The sequence below is a fragment of the Pipistrellus kuhlii genome, unplaced genomic scaffold, assembly GCF_014108245.1.
Source record: "Pipistrellus kuhlii isolate mPipKuh1 unplaced genomic scaffold, mPipKuh1.p scaffold_m20_p_13, whole genome shotgun sequence".
Lineage (NCBI taxonomy): Eukaryota > Metazoa > Chordata > Mammalia > Chiroptera > Vespertilionidae > Pipistrellus > Pipistrellus kuhlii.
Genome location: NW_023425438.1, coordinates 196,690 through 217,401, shown reverse-complemented (window position 1 = coordinate 217,401; position 20,712 = coordinate 196,690). Strand labels below are relative to the sequence as shown.

Below are 20,712 nucleotides of genomic sequence, written 5' to 3'. Positions count from 1 at the left end.
GGCAGGTCCTGTGTCTTCAGGTCAAACCCCCTCCACCCCCCCCCCCCGGGGTCCCGGTCTCCCTCCTGCAATCTTTTAAAGAGAGATCCTCCTCCCGTTTGCCCTTTCCTATCTGAACAGACTCGTCTTTGCTCTGAAGTAAAACCAAGGGTTGTACTTGCTTCAAGTGGATGCCTTTGGGCTTTTCAGAAAGCAGCCTTCCAGGCAGGGACACAGTTCTTATCCCGGGACCCGCTGTTGTTTTTCGGTTTGGTTTGTCTCTCCCTTGCCTCCAGCCTTTACGGCGAGAGCGTTCTTCTCTAAAGTATTGCTTTGTGGTGGACGGAGAGGAAAACTACGCGGCTGGCACCCTCCCTGTCGCCTGGAACACTGGCCCCTCTGGGAGAGGATCCGAGAGGCCTGGAGCTGGGAGAAAAGGCAGGCGCGTCCATGGAAGCATGAGGCTGGCATCGCAGGCGGCGGCGCTTTGTTCTTCATGAGACGGGCGTGGACGGGGCCCAGGGTGGTGCGGCCGGCCCAGCCAGGCCCGGAGGGCGGGTGTGCGTGACCGACGCTCGCACCCAGAGGCCGTCCCGCTCTGAGTCTCCGTCGCCCCTGGGCTCGGGCGCCGCGGGGAATCGCCAGGCAGTGTCCGGGGCGCATTCTTGTTCCAGCGCCCCGGCTCTCCTCCGCCAGCCTCAGCAGCACGAAGCTGCGAAGGCCCCCCCTCCCGGGAGCCCGGGGGCGCCCCTCAGACGTGCCGCCCCGTGAGGAAGAAAAGCGGCCGGTCCTCCTGGGCGTTGGCCGTCTGGAACTCGTCCCGCAGGCGGAACTGCCACTCGTCCTCCAGCTCCAGGCGCACCACCGTCTGGCGCAGCGAGCTGCGGTCCTGGCAGATCACGCACAGGGTGGCCCCTGCACGGACAGCGGCAGGGGGAGGCGTGTGAAGGCACGGGGCGAGCGCACCCCGCGGACACCGACCGCCCGGACCCTGCCGGCTCACAGAAAGAAAGAGGCAGCCCTGACCGGTGTGGCTCAGTGGACAGAGCATCGGCCTGTGGACTGAAGGGTCCCGGGTTCAATTCCGGTCAAGGGCATGGACCTTGGTTGCGGGCACATCCCCAGTAGGGGGCGTGCAGGAGGCCGCTGATCGATGATTCTCTCTCATCAATGTTTCTAACTTTCTATCCCTCTCACTTCCTCTCTGTAACAAAATCAATAAAATACGTTTAAATATATATATATATATATATATTACTGGAAAGGAACACATCTCTGCCTTTTGCCTAAAAGAAAGGATGTGTCTCCTCTCCAGCCAAACACGCAGGGGAGTGGGGGGGAGGGGGGACACCCCAGAACCCTCCTGGACGTTCCTGGTGGTTTCGGTGCCCCTCTGAGCCCCCGTGCACCCCCTGGGGAAGGAGGACAACGACCAGGAGGCAGCAGGGCCAAGCACGGGAGCCCGGCCCGGGCGGCGGAGGGGGCGCACCTTTCAGGAAGCGGAACTTCTTCAGGAAGCCGGCGCCCACGAAGGAGTCGCAGAGGTAGAGCAGGAGCCCGCTGAACGTGGTGTCGGCGCAGCTGACGTTCAGGGAGTGGGGCCGGGAGCTCACGTAGCACACGGAGATCTGGAAGACAGCGGGGGGGCCGCTCCGTGACGGCTCCGCCACGCCACGGCCTCGCCGCCAGCGTGCCCACCCTCGGCCACGCTCAAGGTTTTGGGGGACCAGAAACAATATTGTTTTATTATTTCCAAATCGACAGCCGAACACTCAATTCCCAGAGATTTACCCGGATTTATCTATGCATTGATGAACCGGAGAATCGGAAATGTTTTGGCACCTAGCCAGTATGGCTCCGTGGTTGAACATCGACCAGGAGGTCATGGTTGGATTCCCAGTCAGGGACCAGGCCCGGGTTGTGGGTTTGATACCCAGTAGGGGGCATGCAGGAAGCAGCTGATCAATGATCCTCTCTCATCACTGTTTCTATCTCTCTGGAATCAATAATATGTATATATAATGTTGGCATCAGCGTTGGGTTTGATTCCCAGCAGATTATATTGTGGCAAACCATTCAAGTGCTCTCCTGTGGCTACATGAACACACGTGTACCAGATCTGAGACGGACTGGCATGATTTGAAATGGCTGCACCTGCAGGGTCAGCGCTGGAGGACCTGAAACTTGCCGCGTTTTTCCGAAAATAAGACCTAGCACATGGAAAGATAAGACATCCCCTGAAAATAAGACCTAGCACAACTTTGGGAGAAAAAATTAATATAAGACACTGTCTTATTTCCGGGGAAACAGGGTAGCACCAGCGGGAAAACCGATGGAAGGCTCCTGAGGCTGGAACCGGTGCAGAGGCCCCTGTGCTGTGCAATCCCTGTGCTTACTGTGATGGGACGGTCAGGCTGCCCAGGGGGAATGGACGATCCTCATTCTTTTTAAAAAAATATATATTTTATTGAGTTTTTACAGAGAGGAAGGGAGAGGGAGAGAAAGTAAGAAACATCAATGAGAGAGAAACATCAATCAGCTGCCTCCTGCACACATACACACACACACACACACACACACACACACGGGATGTGCCCGCAACCAAGGTCCATGCCCCTGACCGGAACTGAACCTGGGACCCTTCAGTCTGCAGGCCGAGGCTCTATCCACTGAGCCACACCGTTTTGGCCTCCTGGTTCTAACGGAGTAAGCTGTTACTGGGCTATGAAACAAACACCCTCTCAGCCTCTGTGTCACCAGCCGGGAAGGGGGCTTCCTGGGGGGGTGGGGGGCCGGGCTGCGGGCGCGGGCTTACCTGGGGGCCCAGGTTCAGGTAGCAGTCCACCAGCAGCACGGGGTGGCCGTGGTTGTGCAGGGACAGCGGGAAGAAGCGGTGGCTGTGGTGCTGCAGGAACCGCTCCAGCAGCAGCTGCGCGGGGGCCGCCAGCGCCGGGTGCTTGCTGTCGGGCGCGCAGATGTACTGGGCGGGCACCACGGCCACGGGGCTGTTCGACACCTGCGAGGGGAGGCGGCGTCAGCACCCCGGCCCCCGGCAGAGAAGGGCCCCCAACGCTGCGAGGATGCCAGGCCGGGGGTCCAGCCACAAAGAGGGCCCCGGGGCGGCGCTGCGAGCTAAAAGCCCGCCGCCCTGGACAACCAAGTCTGGTGGAGAAAAGTGCATGGGTGGGTCCGGGACGTGGGTGGCTGGCTGGCCTGCCTGCTGGTCGAACTCCTGGTCAAGGAGACAATTTGCATATTAGCCTTTTATTCTACAGGGTAGACACTGAGCGGCCAGATGATTATGCGTTCAGAGATCACCACCATCTGGCCATTCCGTGTATAATCAATGCACCATTAAACCTAAAGGGGGAAATAAGACTGCGCTCAAAACAGAAATGAAGATAAAACACCTAGTAGTTCAAGAATGCTCCTGAGGGAATGAAAGGAAAGATTGGTTTCACAGCGCCTGGCCCACGCCCACGGCCTCGGCCTCGGCCACGCACCTTGGCGGCAATGCGGGAGGCCCGGTGCCCGCCCACGGCCACGGCCACGGCCACGCACCTTGGCGGCGATGCGGGGGGCCCGGTGCCCGCCCACGGCCTCGGCCATGGCCACGGCCACGCACCTTGGCGGCGATGCGGGAGGCCCGGTGCCCGCCCACGGCCACGGCCACGCACCTTGGCGGCGATGCGGAAGGCCCGGTGCCCGCCCACGGCGATCTGCTTCTTCATGACGCTGAAGCGGTTGAAGCGGCACAGCAGGAGGCCGGCGCTGTGCACCCGCAGGTTGAAGTCCACGTCGTCGCACAGGAACCTGCGTGGGGCCGGGGGAGGGGGAGGGGCAGCTCGCACTGGGTGCCCTCACACCCCAGGCCATGGCACCTGTGCCTGCTACCGGCCCTCCCTTCAGATCCTCCCCCCGGAGGCAGAGGCCGACAAATAGACCGCCGGCTGCGAGGTGTGGGCACAGGAGCGGGCGTCCCTCAGGCTACGCTACAGAGGGAGTGCCACCCGTGCAAGGAAAAGGAAGGAAAGAAAAAAAAGGACAGGACAGGACAGGACAGGGAAGGAGGGAAGGGAGGGAAGAAGGAAGGAAGGAAGGAAGGAAGGGGCATCAACCTAGGAACCGGGTGGTCCCGGTTTGATTCCTGGTCAGGGCACATGCAGGCTGAATCCCCAGTGGGGGGCTCATTGCTGTTTCTCTCCCCGCCCCCTTCCTCTCTGAAATCAGTAAGAACACATAAAGCTGACAGCAGGGGCCAGGCTGGTGCTATGGCGGGAGGCCTCTGGCTCCATGGCCTATAGGGCAGTGGAGAGGGTGCTGTCGGCCAGGCCCGGCTGCCCTCCGGAGGGAGGAGGGAGAGGGGGAGAGGGAGGGGAGGGGAAGGAGGAGGGAGGGGGAGGGGGAGGGCTGCACCCTGTGGGTGGAGCCGGTGGCCGCAGAGAGGGTGCTGTCGGCCAGGCCCGGCTGCCCCTCCGGAGGGAGGAGGGGGAGGGGGAGGGGGAGAGGAAGGAGGGGGAAGGGGAAGGGGGAGGGTTGCACCGTGTGTGTGGAGCTGGCGGGAGCGGAGAGGGGGCTGCCATTCTGGAGGGGGAGGTGGGGATAGGGGATGGGGAGGGGGAGGGGGTGGGGGGAGGGAAGGAAGGGGAGGGGAGGGGAGAAGGAGGGAGGGGAGGGGGAGGGCTGCACCCTGTGGGTGGAGCCGGTGGCCGCGCCCGGCGCTCACCGGTTCTGGTTGTACTGCACGTTCTGGGTGAGGTCCACGTTGAGGACGATGAAGTCGTGGACGTGGCAGCGGGAGAAGGGCTCTTGCACGGCGCGGCCGCCGGCCCTGCTGGACCACTTGCGCAGGCCGATGAGGGCGTAGTGCGTGATGTTGGGGGCCGCCTCGATGTGCTGCATGATGTGCTTCAGGGACACGTTCCTCTCGGACCAGGAGAACTCCCTGCTCGGAGGGAGGGAGGGAGAGAGACACGTGTAAACCCGGGCAAGGCCTTCTGGACGGCTCCCCGCTGACACGCCACACGCCAGGCCCCCTGACCGAGGGCCCTGGGGTCCCCGCGGGGCGGGGGGTCCCGCTGGGGAGCCCGCCTGCCTCACCGGCTCCTCTCGCCGCCGCCGTCCACGTCCACCACGTTCCACATGACGCAGGAGTCGTCGGAGATCACGATGAAGGGCCAGATGTCCTGAGGCCTGATGCCCAGCTCCTCCTGCCGGCTGCGCTCCAGCTCCAGGTTGTGGTAGGACAGCTCCTTGATCAGGAAGTGGGCGGCGCCTGCAGCGGCAGAGCCACCGCTGACCACCCACCCCACCCCCACCCCGGTCCGCCGGACCCCACCCAGCCAGAGAGCCACCGCTGACCACCCACCCCCACCCCACCCTGGTCCGCCCGGCCCCCACCCAGCCAGAGAGCCACCGCTGACCACCCACCCCCACCCCCACCCCACCCTGGTCCGCCCGGCCCCCACCCAGCCAGAGAGCCACCGCTGACCACCCACCCCCACCCCCACCCCGGTTTGCCCGGCCCCCACCCAGCCAGAGAGCCACCGCTGACCACCCACCCCCACCCCCACCCTGGTCCGCCCGGCCCCCACCCAGCCAGAGAGCTACCGCTGACCACCCACCCCACCCCCACCCCCACCCCGGTCCGCCCGGACCCCACCCAGCCAGAGAGCCACCGCTGACCACCCACCCCCACCCCACCCTGGTCCGCCGGACCCCCACCCAGCCAGAGAGCCACCGCTGACCACCCACCCCCACCCCCACCCCGGTCCGCCCGGCCCCCACCCAGCCAGAGAGCCACCGCTGACCCCCCACCCCCCCCCCCACCCCGGTCCGCCCGGCCCCCACCCAGCCAGAGAGCCACCGCTGACCACCCACCCCCACCCCCACCCCGGTCCGCCGGACCCCACCCAGCCAGAGAGCCACCGCTGACCACCCACCCCCACCCCCACCCCGGTCCGCCCGGCCCCCACCCAGCCAGGCCGGGCAGAGGGGGTGCTGCTCACCGAGGCCCCCACCCCCAGGCCCCCAGTCCCTGCAGTCCTCACCCACACCCCTCGTCCACTCCCTTAGCTGCTGATTTGGGAGAGGAAATTCTAGAGGAGAAAACACACCTCCCATTTGCACGTACATCTGTCTGCTTATCCTCGCTTTTCTTCTTTTTATTTAATTTTATTTTTGTATTTATTTTTTAAAATATATTCTTATTTTACTTATTTCAGAGAGGAAAAGAGAGAGATAGAAGCATCAATGATGAGAGAGAACTGTTGATGAGCCCAAAATCTGGGCATGTGCCCTCGACCAGAATCAAACCTGGGACCCTTCAGTCCGCAGGCCTATCCACTGAGCTACACCAGCTAGGGCTCTTTCTCTTTTCAAATCTTTATTGTTGAAAGTATTCAATATGTCCCCTTTTGTTCCCCATCGGCCCCATCCAGCCCACCCCCGCCCCCGCCCCAGGCCCTCAGCACCCACAGCCGATCAATGTTTCTCTCTCTCCCTCTCCCCACCCCTCTGAAGTCCATCAAAAAAACAAACAAACAAACAAACAAAAAAACATATATAGCCGAAACCGGTTTGGCTCAGTGGTAGAGCATCAGTCTGCGAACTGAAAGGACCCAGGTTCGATTCCGGTCAAGGGCATGTACCTTGGTTGCAGAACATCCCCGGTAGGGGGTGTGCAAGAGGCAGCTGGTCGATGTTTCTCTCTCATCGACGTTTCTAGCTCTCTATCTCTCTCCCTTCCTCTCTGTAAAAAAATCAATAAAATATGTATTTTTAAAAATACATGTATATGTATGCATACACACATATATAGTGAGTTATACACATCCATACATGTGAATTACATATATGGATATATATAATCCACGTTTTTAAGCCGACAGGCCTGGTGGAAACTGCGGCACTGTCGGTTCCGGAACACGGTCCCGGGCCTGGGCCGCGGGGCGCCGGGGGGCGGGCCTACCCACGCCGGCGCTGTTGAAGCTGCCGGGCAGCACCAGCATGATGTGGTTGGGCCAGCACTTCTTGTACACGGGCACCTCGCACTCCCTGACGACCAGCACGTGCAGGTGGCTGGCGCCGTCCATGGCATGGTACAGGTTGAGGAGCCCGAGCTCGTGGCGGCCGGTGGTGGGCGTGAAGGTCGGGCTCTTGATGCTCTCGTGGCTCTGGCGCAGAAGCAGAAGGGGGGGGGGCGCGTTCCTCAGCGTGGGCACCGCCGTCCCCTCCCTCTGACACGTCCCTCCCGTCCTCCTGGGACCCAGCTCGGCCCTGGGACTTGCTTTCACGGATAAAACGCAGTGAAAACAATGGCGCACCAGCCGGGCCGGCCTGGCTCAGTGGCCGGGCGTCGACCGACCGAGGATCCGGGAGGTCACGGTTCGATTTCCACAAAATATCTACCACGGCCTGGGTGAGTCTCTTTTGAAGAAGCGGCGTTAGAAGAAGTTTAAAAAATGTGACTCTCACCGAAACCGGTGTGGCTCAGTGGATAGAGCGTCGGCCTGCGGACTGAAGGGTCCCAGGTTCGATTCCGGTCAAGGGCATGTACCTTGGTTGCGGGCACATCCCCAGTAGGGGGCGTGCAGGAGGCAGCTGGTCGATGATTCTCTCTCACTGATGTTTCTAGCTCTCTATCCCTCTCTCTTCCTCTCTGTAAAAAATCAATTAAAAAAAAAATATATATATATATACTTTTTTTTTTAATTGACTCTCAAAAAAAATTGCAATCATTGTGCTGTTGATATTGAACTCTGTTGACTAGTGAGTTTGCCGACCACGGGCCTGGGTGAACGGGTGGGGAAGCGGAGGCCCAGGGACCTCGGCACAGTCTGGAAACCCCAGACCAAGGCTCCAACTTCACGCTGGGGGTCCCCGAAGCCCTGACGTTCCCAGCCGCCGCCTCCTCCAAGGCCAGTGACCGCACCGGTCCCTCCGCCGGCCCCACCTGCCCTGGGCCTCCCGCCCAGCGGCCCCCGGCCACCCCGGTCAGACCCCTCCCACCCCGGGCCCGAGGCCGGTACCTTGTCGGTGACCAGGGGCAGCCGCATGCTCTCCAGCTGGCCTCCGGGCTGGCTGAAGACGAAGTGGTGCTCCTTGGACTTGGGGATGATGAAGTGCAGCTGGATCTCCTCTCCTAGCATGGAGTAAGAGAAGGCAAAGGCGTGCAGGGAGGACTCATAGAGCTGGGGTGCGGGGAGAGGACAGAGCCGGTGTCAGCGTCCGGCGGGCCCTCCCGGAGCCCCCCGCCCGCCGGGCCCGCCGGCGCCGGCCACGGCCACCTCTGCCCACGGCTTCCAGAACGCTCCACACCCCCACCCCCCCCCCCCGGGGACGGACACGGAACTGGGGAGACGATGGTGCTGGCCCGGGTAGCAGGGCGTGCGGGAGGCGCCGCCTACCTGGCAGCGGGGGTGGAAGCCCATGTACTGGTGGCACTGCTCGCAGTGGTGGTAGGTGTTGTGGGCCGCGTACTGGGACAGCCGCATCCGCGCCGTCCGCCGCCGTGCGAACAGGTCCTCGGGCTTCCGGGGCGGCGCCCTGTCTGCGGGGAGCCGGCGTCACGGAGCGCACGGCAGGCGAGCCTCTGCCCTCCCCCGGACACCAGCCCGCCCGCCACTGCGGGGTGGGAGCCGGCGGACGAGGGCACCCAGCAGCTCAGACAGGACAGTCTCCGTGGGACACACTACAGACTGTCCCCGTCATGTTACACGTGAGCCTGTGGATGTCGGATCAACGTTTACTCGAGGACTCGCTACCTGACGACAACTGGTTGCCAGCACAACTCGCCAGCACAACTGCAATGGGGGAAGCGCCCATCTTTCCAGCGACTTAGGGGGAGTAGGAGGCCAGCCCTGGCTTTTGTTATGACCCGCCTCCGTGAGGGCTCCCCAGGGACTGAGAGGGCCCTCCAGGGACATGAGGGCCCCCAGGGACGTGAGTGGTCTGCCTGAGAACCATGGAGAGACATTCTCATCCGATGGCCACTGGTGACGATTCTCCTCACTCCGCATCCCCCCAGCTTTCCCGTCACTAACGCTTGTGTGGGCTGATGGGGACCCTGAACTGTCTGTGGGTCTCCTGCTCAGCGGTCCCCGGCGAGCCGGCACGGCCATGGCACCCTCAGCCCCAGGGCACCTTCTGTGCCAAGCCAGCTCGGCAACCCTGAGGCGGTGAAGGATGGAGAAAAGACAGACGAGAAGAAAGCTGGGTCTGGGTGGGATGCTGTCCTCTGACGGAGAGCAATCGACAGCGCCACGGGCCACAAGCCGTGTCTTCATTTTACAGCCGATGCCACGAGGCAAGGTGAGGGCGGGGTCAGATGTTTACAACGTTCTCGTGGGTTTCGATCCCACTCAACTACGCGCACCTGAACCCTATCAAGCCCACATCCCTCAGGCACATGGGGCCACGTGTTCGGACCACAGGTCCAAGCTCACAACCACAGCTGTTGGCTGTCGCTGTGCCGGGAGGCTCTGCCCTCCACGCTGGGACTTGCACGTGACTTTGCCACGAGAGGACTGTGCCCTCTCCTCAGTCCGGGCTTGAACGTGTCCCAACACTAAGGCCGCCCTCCACCCTGCACCACCGCAGGTGACAACACGGTGACGGAGAGGTCCCTGCAGCAGGAGGGGGGAAACAGGAGACCGAGGGAGCAGAGGGAAGACGAGCATTTTGTCACCGCAATCCCAATTCACAGAGATACGTGTCGCCCTGGCCAGTTTGGCTCAGTGGATGGAGGTCGGCCTACAGACTAAAGGGTCCAGGGTTCAATTCCGGGCAAGGGCACATACCTCGGTTACATGCTTGATGCCCGGCCCTGGTCAGGGCACCTGTGAGGGACAACCCATCGATGTGTCTCTCTCACATTGATGATTCTCTCTCCCCCTCCCTCCCATTCTCTCTAATACTAATGGGAAAATGCCCGCAGGTGAGGATCAACCACAGAAATACACACGTCTTCTATCCGCTCTTTACCAAGAGCTTTAGGGCATCCTGACCGGGACACAGCCCAGCCCATGTCCTCAGCGCTCCCAGCACTCCCTGAGCAGTACGCCATCCTTCCTGGGTCCCTAAGACGGTGGTCGGCAAACTGCGGCTCAAGAGCCACGTGCAGCCGAAACCGGTTTGGCTCAGCGGTAGAGCGTAGGTCTGCGGACTGAAAGGTCCCAGGTTCGATTCCGGTCAAGGGCATGTACGTTGGTTGCGGGCACATCCCCTGTAGGGGGTGTGCAAGAGGCAGCTGGTCGATGTTTCTTTCTCATCGATGTTTCTAGCTCTCTGTCTCTCTCCCTTCCTCTCTGTAAAAATCAATAAAAAAGAGCCACATGCAGCTCTTTGGCCCCTTGGGTGTGGCTCTTCCACAAAACACCACACGGGGCACGCACTTACAGTGCAATGGAAACATCTTGGCCCATGAGCAGACGTCGGTTTTCGGCTCTCAAAAGAAATGTCAATCATAGTCCTGTTGATATTTGGCTCTGTGGACTGAGTTTGCCGACCACTGCCCTAAGAGGCCTCCCTGTGCGGGAGGTGTGGCCTCCGCCCTGTGCTGGGTGCCGCCAATCGGCTCAGGGCCCCCCGGCGACTGAGCGCAGCCCGCATGCAGCTTCTCCCCTTCAGGGGCTGCTCCCCGGCCTGGGGGACGGGAGCCTGACCTTCGCTCCTGGCGCCCTGGCGGTGCGAGCAGATGAGGCTGGCGTCCTCGTACTTGGGGTCGTGGACCGTGTAGTCGAAAGGCAGCTTCCGGAAGAGCTCCAGGTCGGGCCAGGGGTCGCTGCGCTGGTGGTAGCGCCACTCGGACTCCTCCCGGAGGTCTGGGGGCCGGGGAGACCCGGGGGAGACCCGGGGGGCGCGTGACCAAACGGACAGAGAGCGGCTTCCTTCTCCGTCTCGCCGAGAACGGCGGCGGCGGACACGCCACGGAACCACGGAGGGTTTTCACGGATCAACGGCCCACCCTGCGGGGACCGCGGGAAACCCAGAGGCGAGGGGAGACCCGGCTGCGCGGCTTCCGTGGGCCTGAACTCCCCCCCCGCACGGAGGGCGGTCGAGAGCACCCGCTGAAGTGCTGCTGAGGACACGGGGACCCGCTCCTGCGGCCGAGTGATCCTCCATGGCACGTGTCGGACCACAGGCCATCGGACCCCTAACGGCCACGGGCAGCGTCCCGCCACCCGAGATCGGAGACCCGCGGGGAAAGCCAGCCGGACACCAGGAGGCAGGCCCGTAGGAATGGAAACTGCGCTGAGGGCACCCATCGCCCACCCGCGTCCCATCCGCATCCCGGGCCCACCAGCCCCACCCAAACCATCTGAGGACCGAGCATCCCGCCAGCGTCCACCAGCCCCGCCCAGACCCTTTGAGGACTGAGGGTCCCGCCCACATCCACCAGCCCCGCCCGGACCCTCTGAGGACTGAGCATCCCGCCCGCGTCCACCAGCCCCGCCCGGACCCTCTGAGGACTGAGCATCCCGCCCGCGTCCACCAGCCCCGCCCGGACCCTCTGAGGACTGAGCATCCCGCCCGCGTCCACCAGCCCCGCCTGGACCCTCTGAGGACTGAGCATCCCGCCCGCGTCCACCAGCCCCGCCCGGACCCTCTGAGGACCGAGGGTCCCGCCCGCGTCCACCAGCCCCGCCCGGACCCTCTGAGGACCGAGCATCCCGCCCATGTCCACCAGCCCCGCCCGGACCCTCTGAGGACCGAGCGTCCCGCCCATGTCCACCAGCCCCGGCCAGACCCTCTGAGGACCGAGCGTCCCGCCCGTGGCTGCGCGAGGCTGAGCCTCACCGAGGTTGATCTCCTCCTCATCGTATACGTCCACCTCCGTCAGCCGGATGAGCATCCGGGACAGGATGCTGAGGAACTGCAGGTAAGCACCCGTCTTCCCGATCTGCGGGCACAAGGGGCGGGCGCCCCAGTCAGTGCGCCCTGTCTCCGCACCCGGAGCACCTGCCACGCCTCAGGGCACCTCCCTTTTTTCTTACAACTTTTTTTTAAATCCTCACTGAGCGTGTTTTCCCATTGCTTTTTAGAGAGAGGGAAAGTCAGAAACACACCCACAGGCTGCCTCTGGCACACACCCCAACCAGGGTCCCGGCCAAGGAAAAGCCTTACTGGCATTGAACCTGGGACCCTTCCATGCATAGGCCAGTGGTAGGCAAACTCATTCATCCACAGAACCAACTATCAACAGGACAACGATGTACGTTTCTTTGGAGAGCCACATTTCTTAAACGTAAACTTCTTCTAACGCCACTTCTTCAACATAGACTCACCCAGGCCGAGTATTTTGTGGAAGTGCCACAGTCAACCACCATGTGCCCACCATCCAGAACTGAAATATCACGGCTGACATGTACACATAAGGAACTGTTTGACATTGAAATTGGGTCTCAAAAGAACTGGTGGCCCAGAAAGAAGCTCACTACAGACTGATTCATCTGCCTTTCAGCGTAACGATTACTGCTTGTCTCATCTTTAATTCTTATAAGTGTATTTCCAGTAGGACATGATCTCACTCATCTGGGGGAAATGGTGAACAACACAGACTGATGAACGAGAACAGACCCAGAGATAAGGAGCCGTGGGTCAGACTGTTGGACCTCAGAGGGAGGGTGGGGATAAAAGGGTGAGATCAACCAAAGGACTTGTGTGCGCACATAGGAGCCTAGCCAGTGGTCAAGGACAATAGGGGGTGGGGGCATGAGTGGGGTGGGGTGGGGGATTGGAAGGGGGGGTTGAGGACAAATATGTGATACCTTAATCAATAAAGAAATTAATAATTAAAAAAAAAAAAAAGCCACACTCAAGGGGCCAAAGAGCCGCACGTGGCTCGAGAGCCGTGGTTTGCCGACCACGGCCGTGGAGGAAACGGAGGAGAGAGGACAGATGTCGCTGGGCCCTGACCCCCCATTCCACTGCCCCCCTTGGGGCCATCCCAGAAGCTTCCGCCGTGAGAATGGCAAGATGTGCGAAAGGGGGCGCCATCGGCCCCACACTGCCGCTGGGCCTGAGCACAGACGCCTGCTCCCCGAGTCCAGGCCGCGGGCGCCCTCACCTGCGGGGGCCCGCTGAGCAGCAGCCGGCGCGGGTGGAAGCCGTCCACGCAGCCCTCGGCGCGGCTGCCGTGGTCCATGTGGCCGGGCCGCGGCGCGGTCCACTGCCGGTAGTACAGGGACTGCTCCGTGGACGTCATGGTCTTGCTGAGCAGCGGCCGGAAGGAGCTGGCCCACACGACCGACGGGGCGGGCAGCAGCGAGGCGGCCTTGGGCAGCCCGCTGCTGTCGGTGGACGTGACCATGTCGTACACCAGCTTGGGCAGGAAGACCACGGGCGGCTGCCGGTGGGCCTTGGCCAGGGAGCACCGGGAGGCCGGCGGAGGCGGCACCAGCGTGTCCGTGGCCGGCCCCGGGGGCGGGGAGGACGAGGCGCCCGCCGCGGGGAGCCGGCGTGGCGAGGGGACCGCCGCCTGGACGCCCCTCTGGCTGGGGTGGCGGCCGGCGGCGTCGGGCTGGGGGGCCGGCCCGGGGCTGTGCCTGCTGAGGGCCGAGGCCGGCCCCTGGCTGGCCCGGAGCCGCTGGGTGTCCTCCGAAGGGCCGCAGGGCTGCGGGGACCAGGTCTGCTCGCCCGGAGGGGGGCCCCCGGGCGGAGCCGAGGTCTCGCCACCGAGCGCCGGGCCTGGGGAGAGAGGACCCCGTCATCCAGAAGGCCCGGTTCTGCCAAGTCTCCCTCCCCAGTTCTGGGCGAGATCCAGGCTCTCTGTCCACGTCTGAAGTCTCCCAATAGCCCAGTGGCGGGCAGGCTCTCCCCGGGACTTACCGGACGCCCTGGAGGAGCGGCCGGAGGAGGCCGAGTCCCGGGAGCCGGGCCGCTCCCTCTTCACGGGGCTCCTCTTCTCGGCGGCAGCGCCTGTGTCCAAACACACCCCCGGAAACGCCCGTCATCGTCCCACAAGGTCCAGCGCTTTACCTGTCCATCACACCTCTCCCGCTCCCGTCCCCACCCTCCTGCCACCCACCCCTCCCTGCGTCTCCAACTGCGGGAGAGGACGGAGGGGCAGGGGCAGGGCGAGCAGGTACAGGAGGGTGTAGACGGGCAGGGAGAGGGCCGTGGGCCCCGGCCAGGCTCCCACACAGACAGAGGCAGCAGCAGGAGGGGAGAGGCAGGGAGAGGTGACCCGCCGGAGTCCTGCAGGGCCAGCAGGGTCTCCAGGGAAAGCAGAGAAGGACTTGGAGCAACAGGAAGAATGTCTGTGCGGCCCGGGGGACAAGAGCGGAGCACAGCCGGGAGCCCCTGAGGCTGGGTGTGGCGCGTGGGCTGGAGGGAGGGGGGAGGGACCAGGGAGCCGACGCCGGCGTGGGGGGATGCCGGACGCATCGCAGGGAGGTGGAGGCACCGCGGCGGGGTCACGCTCCGGCCTGTGGGTCTGCCACACACGGGGGCCTGCTCGGAGGCGGGACAGGCCACAGGCCCTGTCCGAGGTCACGCAGGTCGCAGGTGGAGGCGGCCGAGGAGCCCCCGTCTCTGATCCCACACCGTCCCTCCCCGACCCCACCCCGCCAGCACCCTGCCTTTCTCAGGAGCACTGTGCTCGTTCTCACCAGCCCGAGGGCTGCAGCCAAATGCCCTGCTCTGCCTGTGACCTCTGCCATGCCGGGGTCAGCTGTCCACGCTGCCCGGGGCCCCGGCCGGTGCCCGTAGGTCTCCGACATGGGCACGTGCTGAAGGCTGGCCCGCAGAAGGAGTAAGCGAGTGAACCTTACCCCGGGCAGCAACTCAGACGAGTGTGAACCCTACGACACCTCAGTTCTTCCCACTCCAGAGCTAGGGCCAGGCCAGTGTGGCTCAGTGAGTGAGCATCGACCTAGGAACCAGGAGGTCACGGTTCGATCCCGGCCAGGGCACATGCTGGGTTGCAGATTCGATCCGCAGTGGGGGGCCTGCAGGAGGCAGCCGCTCCATGATTCTCACCATTGATCTCTCTCTCTCTCTCCCTCTCTCTCTCTGAAATGTATTTTTAAAGGAATAAATTTTTTTTAAATATATTTTTATTGATTTCAGAGAGGAAGGGAGGAGGAGGGAGATAGAAACATCAATGAGAGAGAACCATGGATCGGCTGCCTCCTGCACGCCCCTAGTGGGGCTCAAGCATGCGACCCAGAAATGTGCCCTTGACCAGAATCGAATCCGGGACTCTCCGGTCCACTGGCCGGTGCTCTATCCACTGAGCCACACCAGCCGGGGTGTGAACTTCTTTAAAAAAAAAAAAATAGTAATAATAATTCTAGAGCTAGGAAGAACCTATTTGGACTTCTATTTTCTTACACCAAAAAAGCAGTGAAGGGGGGAGCTGAATTCCTTTCCCGCTCTAGGGAGCTCTGCCAGGGCTGCCGGCCAGCAGACGGCCCCGGGCCACGTGAAATGGGAGCCACCGGCTGGACCAGCGCAGGCTCCCCCGAGGGCGGACGCAGGGGCCGACCTTCCGTCGCCGGCTCCTCCTCCTCGTTGTCCGTGCTGCTCGGCTTCTCGGCGTCGCTGTCCGCGCCCTCGGCCCGCGGCCCCCGCTCCGGGGGCCCCTCGCTGCTCACGAAGTGCGCGGCCAGGCCCAGCTCCTGCTCCAGCGCCGAGCGCACCAGGCAGGAGTTGATGAGGCGCAGGTCGCAGTACCGCAGGGACCTGGGGGCGACACGGGGCTCCGTGCAGGGCCTCTGCGGGCAGGGGCCTCGGGGGGAACCGGCGCCCGGGGCCGGCACAGGTGCGCCCGAAAAAGCATGGCGTTCCCTGAGCCTTCGCCACCAAGACGGTGCAGCCGGCACAGCTGCCAGCGTCCAGGGCACCAGCTGTGCAGGGACTGGGCTGCAGCCCTACGGCTGCTCCACAAGCAAAGACGTGCAAGGCCCCAGCAGGACGCCCGGCCCTGCCCTGTGGGTGTGAAGTATGTCTTTAAAAGCCAACCTGGCCCTGGCTGGTGTGGCTCAATGGATAGAGCACTGGCCTGAACTAAAAGGTCCCGGGTTCGATTCCGGTCAAGGGCACATGCCTGAGTTATGGGTTCGATCCCCAGTATGGGCTTGCAGGAGGCAGCTGATCTATGATTCTCTCAACATTGATGTTTCTCTCTCTCTCCCTCTCCCTTCCTCTCTGACATTAATAAACATGTATTGGGGGGGGTGGGGAGAGAAGCCAGCCAGCCTGTCACCTCCCATTCCAGCAACTGCCTTCCTGAAGGCGGTGCCCTCTGCCCGCATGCCTGCCCGTCTGTGTGGACACCCGGGAGGCGTCCAGGGGACTTGCGGCCGCCATGTGCTCGGGGCAGTGATGGTGGGCACCACAGCCTGAAACAGTCAGCCCTAAGGGCTGGAAAGACGGTTCCTCCCCTTCCCTCGGTCACCTCCTGGATCAGGAGGGACCCGCCATCCTGCAGCCTGGACACAGCGGGAGAGGCGCCCCCGAGAGGACCCCAAACTGCCCTCGATGGACCGGCCATCCCTAACGAACGGTGACCGCCCTCCCCCACCGAGGGGAGAAACCCAGAGGCATTAAGTCCTGTCTCCAGCTGCAGGGCCCCGCCCGGCGCCCGCCCGGCCCCCACGGGCACAGACAGCGCATTCAGAGAACCAGGCAGAGTGTCCCGGGCCCAGGCCCGTGGCAAACGCCCCCTCACCTGGGCAAGGACTCGCCGTGCGGGTCCATCCCGCTGAAGATGAGGATGCAGGGCAGGCCCTCCAGCTCCAGGTACGTCTGAGGCCTCCACTCGGCGTCCTCGATGTTCTGCCACACCTGCAGGCCGCCAGAGGGAAAGAGCCTGACCCTGACACCACAGCCCAGCCCTGGCACCCCCACGGCCCAGCCAGCCCCGGGCACCCCCATGGCCCAACCCCAGGCACCCCCACGGCCCAACCCCAGGCACCCCCACGGCCCAACCCCGGGCACCCCCACGGCCCAACCCCGGGCACCCCCATGGCCCAACCCCGGGCACCCCTACGGCTCAGCCAGCCCCGGGCACCCCCACGGCCCAGCCAGCCCCGGGCACCCCCACGGCCCAGGCCCGGGCACCCCAAGGCCCAGCCCCGGCACCCCAAGGCCCAGCCCCGGGCACCCCACAGCCCAGCCCCGGCACCCCCACGGCCCAGCCCCAGGCACCCCCACGGCCCAGCCCCGGGCAGCCCCACAGCCCAGCCCCGGGCAGCCCCACAGCCCAGCCCCGGGCACCCCGAAGGCCTCCTGCGATGTGAAGCCACACCCCCAGCGCCGCCCCCTCCGCCCCCGACAGCGCCACCTTGAGCTGCTTCACGAAGTGCGTGCCCACGGCGAGGCGGGCGCTGGGGCCGCCCAGGACGATCTCGAAGCGCTGCTCCAGCGCCAGGCGCGCCCGCACGCGGGCCAGGCGCTCGTAGGCCACGGCGGCCAGCGGCGAGCAGGGCACGCGCAGCAGCACCATGGGCCCGTGGCCGCAGGGGCCCTGCTGGGGCGCGCTGAGCAGGCTCTGCGCGATCTCCAGCGTCTCCACCGACGTGCGGTTCTTCATCTGCGGGAGCCCGCGCACCGCCATCATGGCCGCCGCGTAGTGCTGCACCAGCACGAAGGTGCGGATCACGGCGCTGTGCAGGCGCGGGAACCTGCGGGAACGCCCGCCGTGAGCCCCCACGCCGCCACGGCCACGCAGCCCGCAGCCCACACCACCATGGCCACGCAGCCACCACGGCCACGCAGCCCACACCACCATGGCCACGCGGCCACCACGGCCACGCAGACACCACGGCCACAGCCATGCCGCCTGGAGCTGCCACGGCCACGCAGCCCGCAGCCCACACCACCACGGCCACGCAGCCCCACGGCCACGCAGCCCGCAGCCCACACCACCATGGCCACGCGGCCACCACGGCCACGCAGCCCACACCACCATGGCCACGCAGACGCCACGGCCACGCAGCCCACACCACCACGGCCACGCAGACGCCACAGCCACAGCCATGCCGCCTGGAGCCGCCACGGCCACGCAGCCCGCAGCCCACACCACCATGGCCACGCGGCCACCACGGCCACGCAGACGCCACGGCCACAGCCATGCCGCCTGGAGCCGCCACGCAGCCCACAGCCCGCACTGCCACGGCCACGCAGCCGCCACGGCCACGTAGATACCACAGCCATGCGGCCGCCCCCGGCCACGCACTCGCAGGGCGGCCAGGAGGCACAGGGCCGGGCCGCCTCCGCTCGGCACAGTAGCGCCCAGGCCACCCGCAGCACCCAGGCCTCTAACGGGGCGGGCGTCCCTGTGGGGCGGCTGCAGGCCTGGCCCAGCGCCTCGCTCGGGCGAGCCCGGGATCTGCTCTGCGTGTCCAGCGGGAGACACAGGGCGGGCGTGCTGCCGCCGGGCGCCGGGAGCGCGGAGACGGTACCTCTTCCCCAGGGCGGTGGCCATGGCCTCGAAGGAGCTGTCGTAGCGCAGCAAGGGCAGGCTGTGCCCCGACAGGGTGGACTCGATGAACTCCGACAGCCCGAAGTACCGCCTGTCCTCGGCGTACACGTCCGCGCCCTGAAACAGAGAGGAGCCGTCACGCAGACACCGCGCGTGGGAGGCGGAGGGTCACGGGCTGGCGGCACCTGGGCCTCCCCGTGCAGCCCCTGGCGAGACTTCATGGCTTTCCTCCCCCTCCCCGCCCCCACCGGAGCCCAGGGCACTCCCGCCTGAAGGGCCGATAGGCCCGTCACCCAGGACGTTCCACTCACTCGGCCCAGCGTGCGTGTCAGGAAGGAGCCCAGCCTTACTGTGTAACACGCCACTCTCGTCGTTAAGACGGCTTCTCCCCCACAATTTAAACTGGTTTTAGGAAGTCAACTCTCTTGCTTCCCACTGCCATTGAGATCAGCAGAAGACCACTTTGGCTCACATTGGCATAACCCCTCCCAAACCAAGATCCGCGCTTCTCCAGCTCCAGAGCAATGTTGGGAGGTTGTTAAAGCGACAAAGCAACCCTAACCGGTTTGGCTCAGTGGATAGAGCATCGGCCTGCGGACTGAAAGGTCCCAGGTTCGATTCCGGTCAAGGACATGGACCTTGGTTGTGGGCACATCCCCAATCGATGTTTCTCTCTCATCGGTGTTTCTAACTCTCTATCCCTCTCCCTCTCTGTAAAAAATCAATAAAATATATATTTTTTAAATCGACAAAGTAGCCCGACTTGGTTGAGCATCGACCCATGAATCAAGAGGTCATAGTTCAATGCCCGGTCAGGGCACATGCCCAGCTTGTGGGCTCGACCTCCAGCAGGGGGCGTACAGGAGGCAACGGATAGATGTTTCTCTCTCATGGGTGTGTCTCTCGCTCTTCCTGTCCGATATCAGTTAAGACATTTAAAAAAAAAAAAAAAAGATACCAGGAGCTGGGATCCAGGTGACCCCAGGCAGCCCGTCCATCGAGCTCTTTCCTGAAGAGCCGCCCCCCGCGCGGCCCCGGCGAGCCGGCCGGCCGCACTCACGGTGCTGCAGGCGGTGGGCCAGTGGATCTCGTTGTAGGGGCTGACGAGGGTGTGCCGCGTCTGCAGCGCGTACGGGAGGGACGTCACGTGCAGCGTCAGGATGTTGGGGGCCTCCTTCACCTCCCGGCAGTTGAGCAGCCGGTCCACCAGGCCGGCCGCCGGGTCGCCCGGCGGGTAGAGGTTGTGGACGGTGCTGCTGAGGGGGCAGAGGAGACGGGCAGTGAGCGGACTGGCTGAGGCTGCAGCAGCTGTACCAAGACTGAGCAGCTGAGTGCGTTTATAACCAGCCCCCCAACGCTGCCTGTGACAGTCCAAGAATATGGCTCCTCCGCGACCAGGGAATAAACGTTTTAAATGACTGCCCTGTGAGGACCTTCATTCCAGGCCGCCTCTGAGACGGGCACTGCCTGCCGCTGCCCCCCCACCCCACCCCCCCCGACGCTGAGCGGACGCGCCCCTCTCTCTAGCCTCAGTTTTCATACTGGCCCCTTCCGGAGGCTGCTCGGCCTGCCCCTGGGCAGCGGTCGGCAAACTCATCAGCCCACGGAGCCAAACATCAACAGCACAACGACAGACAGTTCTTTGGAGAGCCACATTTTTTAAACTTCAACTTCTTGTAATGCCACTTCTTCCACACAGACTCGCCCAGGCCGTGGTGTTTTCTGGAAGAGCCACACTCCAGGGGCCAGAGAGCCGCCTGTGGCTCACGAGCCGCAGTTTGCCGACCACGGCTCTGGGTACCATCCAGCTCTAAGGTGCTGAGACATCCACGCACCTGCCTGCGGGTGCCCAGCCCCACGGCACTCAGCTCCGGGAGGCCATGCCCACCGCCCAGCATCAGCCACGTGTGTCACCCCAGAGGGGGAACGCGGCAGCCCAGAGCCCCCCACCTCACGAGGTCCCAGTGTCCCCTCACCTCACGGTCCCAGGGCCCCCCCTAACCTCACGGTCCCAGAGCCCCCCCACCTCATGGTCCCAGAGCCCCCCCACCTCACGGTCCCAGAGCCCCCCCACCTCACGGTCCCAGAGCCCCCCCACCTCACGGTCCCAGGGCCCCCACCTCACGGTCCCAGGGCCCCCCCACCTCACGGTCCCAGAGCCCCCCACCTCACGGTCCCAGGGCCCCCACCTCACGGTCCCAGAGCCCCCCCCACCTCACGGTCCCAGGGCCCCCCCCACCTCACGGTCCCAGAGCCCCCACCTCACGGTCCCAGAGCCCCCCCACCTCACGGTCCCAGAGCCC

General features: G+C 64.1%; 1 protein-coding gene across 4 annotated transcripts in view; it reads right to left on the bottom strand.

The window, feature by feature from the left end:
- Nucleotides 1–673: 673 nt before the first annotated feature.
- GREB1 (growth regulating estrogen receptor binding 1) overlaps nt 674–20,712 on the bottom strand; it is a 69,349-nt gene continuing 49,310 nt past the window's right edge. Inside the window, exons 16-33 of one of the 4 annotated variants that reach the window (XM_045580472.1) lie at nt 19,470–19,665; nt 18,390–18,526; nt 17,270–17,609; nt 16,655–16,770; nt 15,470–15,666; nt 13,810–13,899; nt 13,049–13,668; nt 11,779–11,881; nt 10,644–10,802; nt 8,388–8,530; nt 8,010–8,171; nt 6,950–7,154; nt 5,080–5,254; nt 4,706–4,924; nt 3,657–3,792; nt 2,795–2,995; nt 1,469–1,607; nt 674–894 (exon numbers count right to left, since the gene is read on the bottom strand). In XM_045580472.1, the coding sequence (XP_045436428.1) occupies nt 731–894; nt 1,469–1,607; nt 2,795–2,995; nt 3,657–3,792; nt 4,706–4,924; nt 5,080–5,254; nt 6,950–7,154; nt 8,010–8,171; nt 8,388–8,530; nt 10,644–10,802; nt 11,779–11,881; nt 13,049–13,668; nt 13,810–13,899; nt 15,470–15,666; nt 16,655–16,770; nt 17,270–17,609; nt 18,390–18,526; nt 19,470–19,665 (3,502 nt within the window). In that variant the 3' untranslated portion in view covers nt 674–730. The other 3 variants (XM_036434637.2, XM_045580473.1, XM_045580474.1) reach the window with 3 other exon arrangements.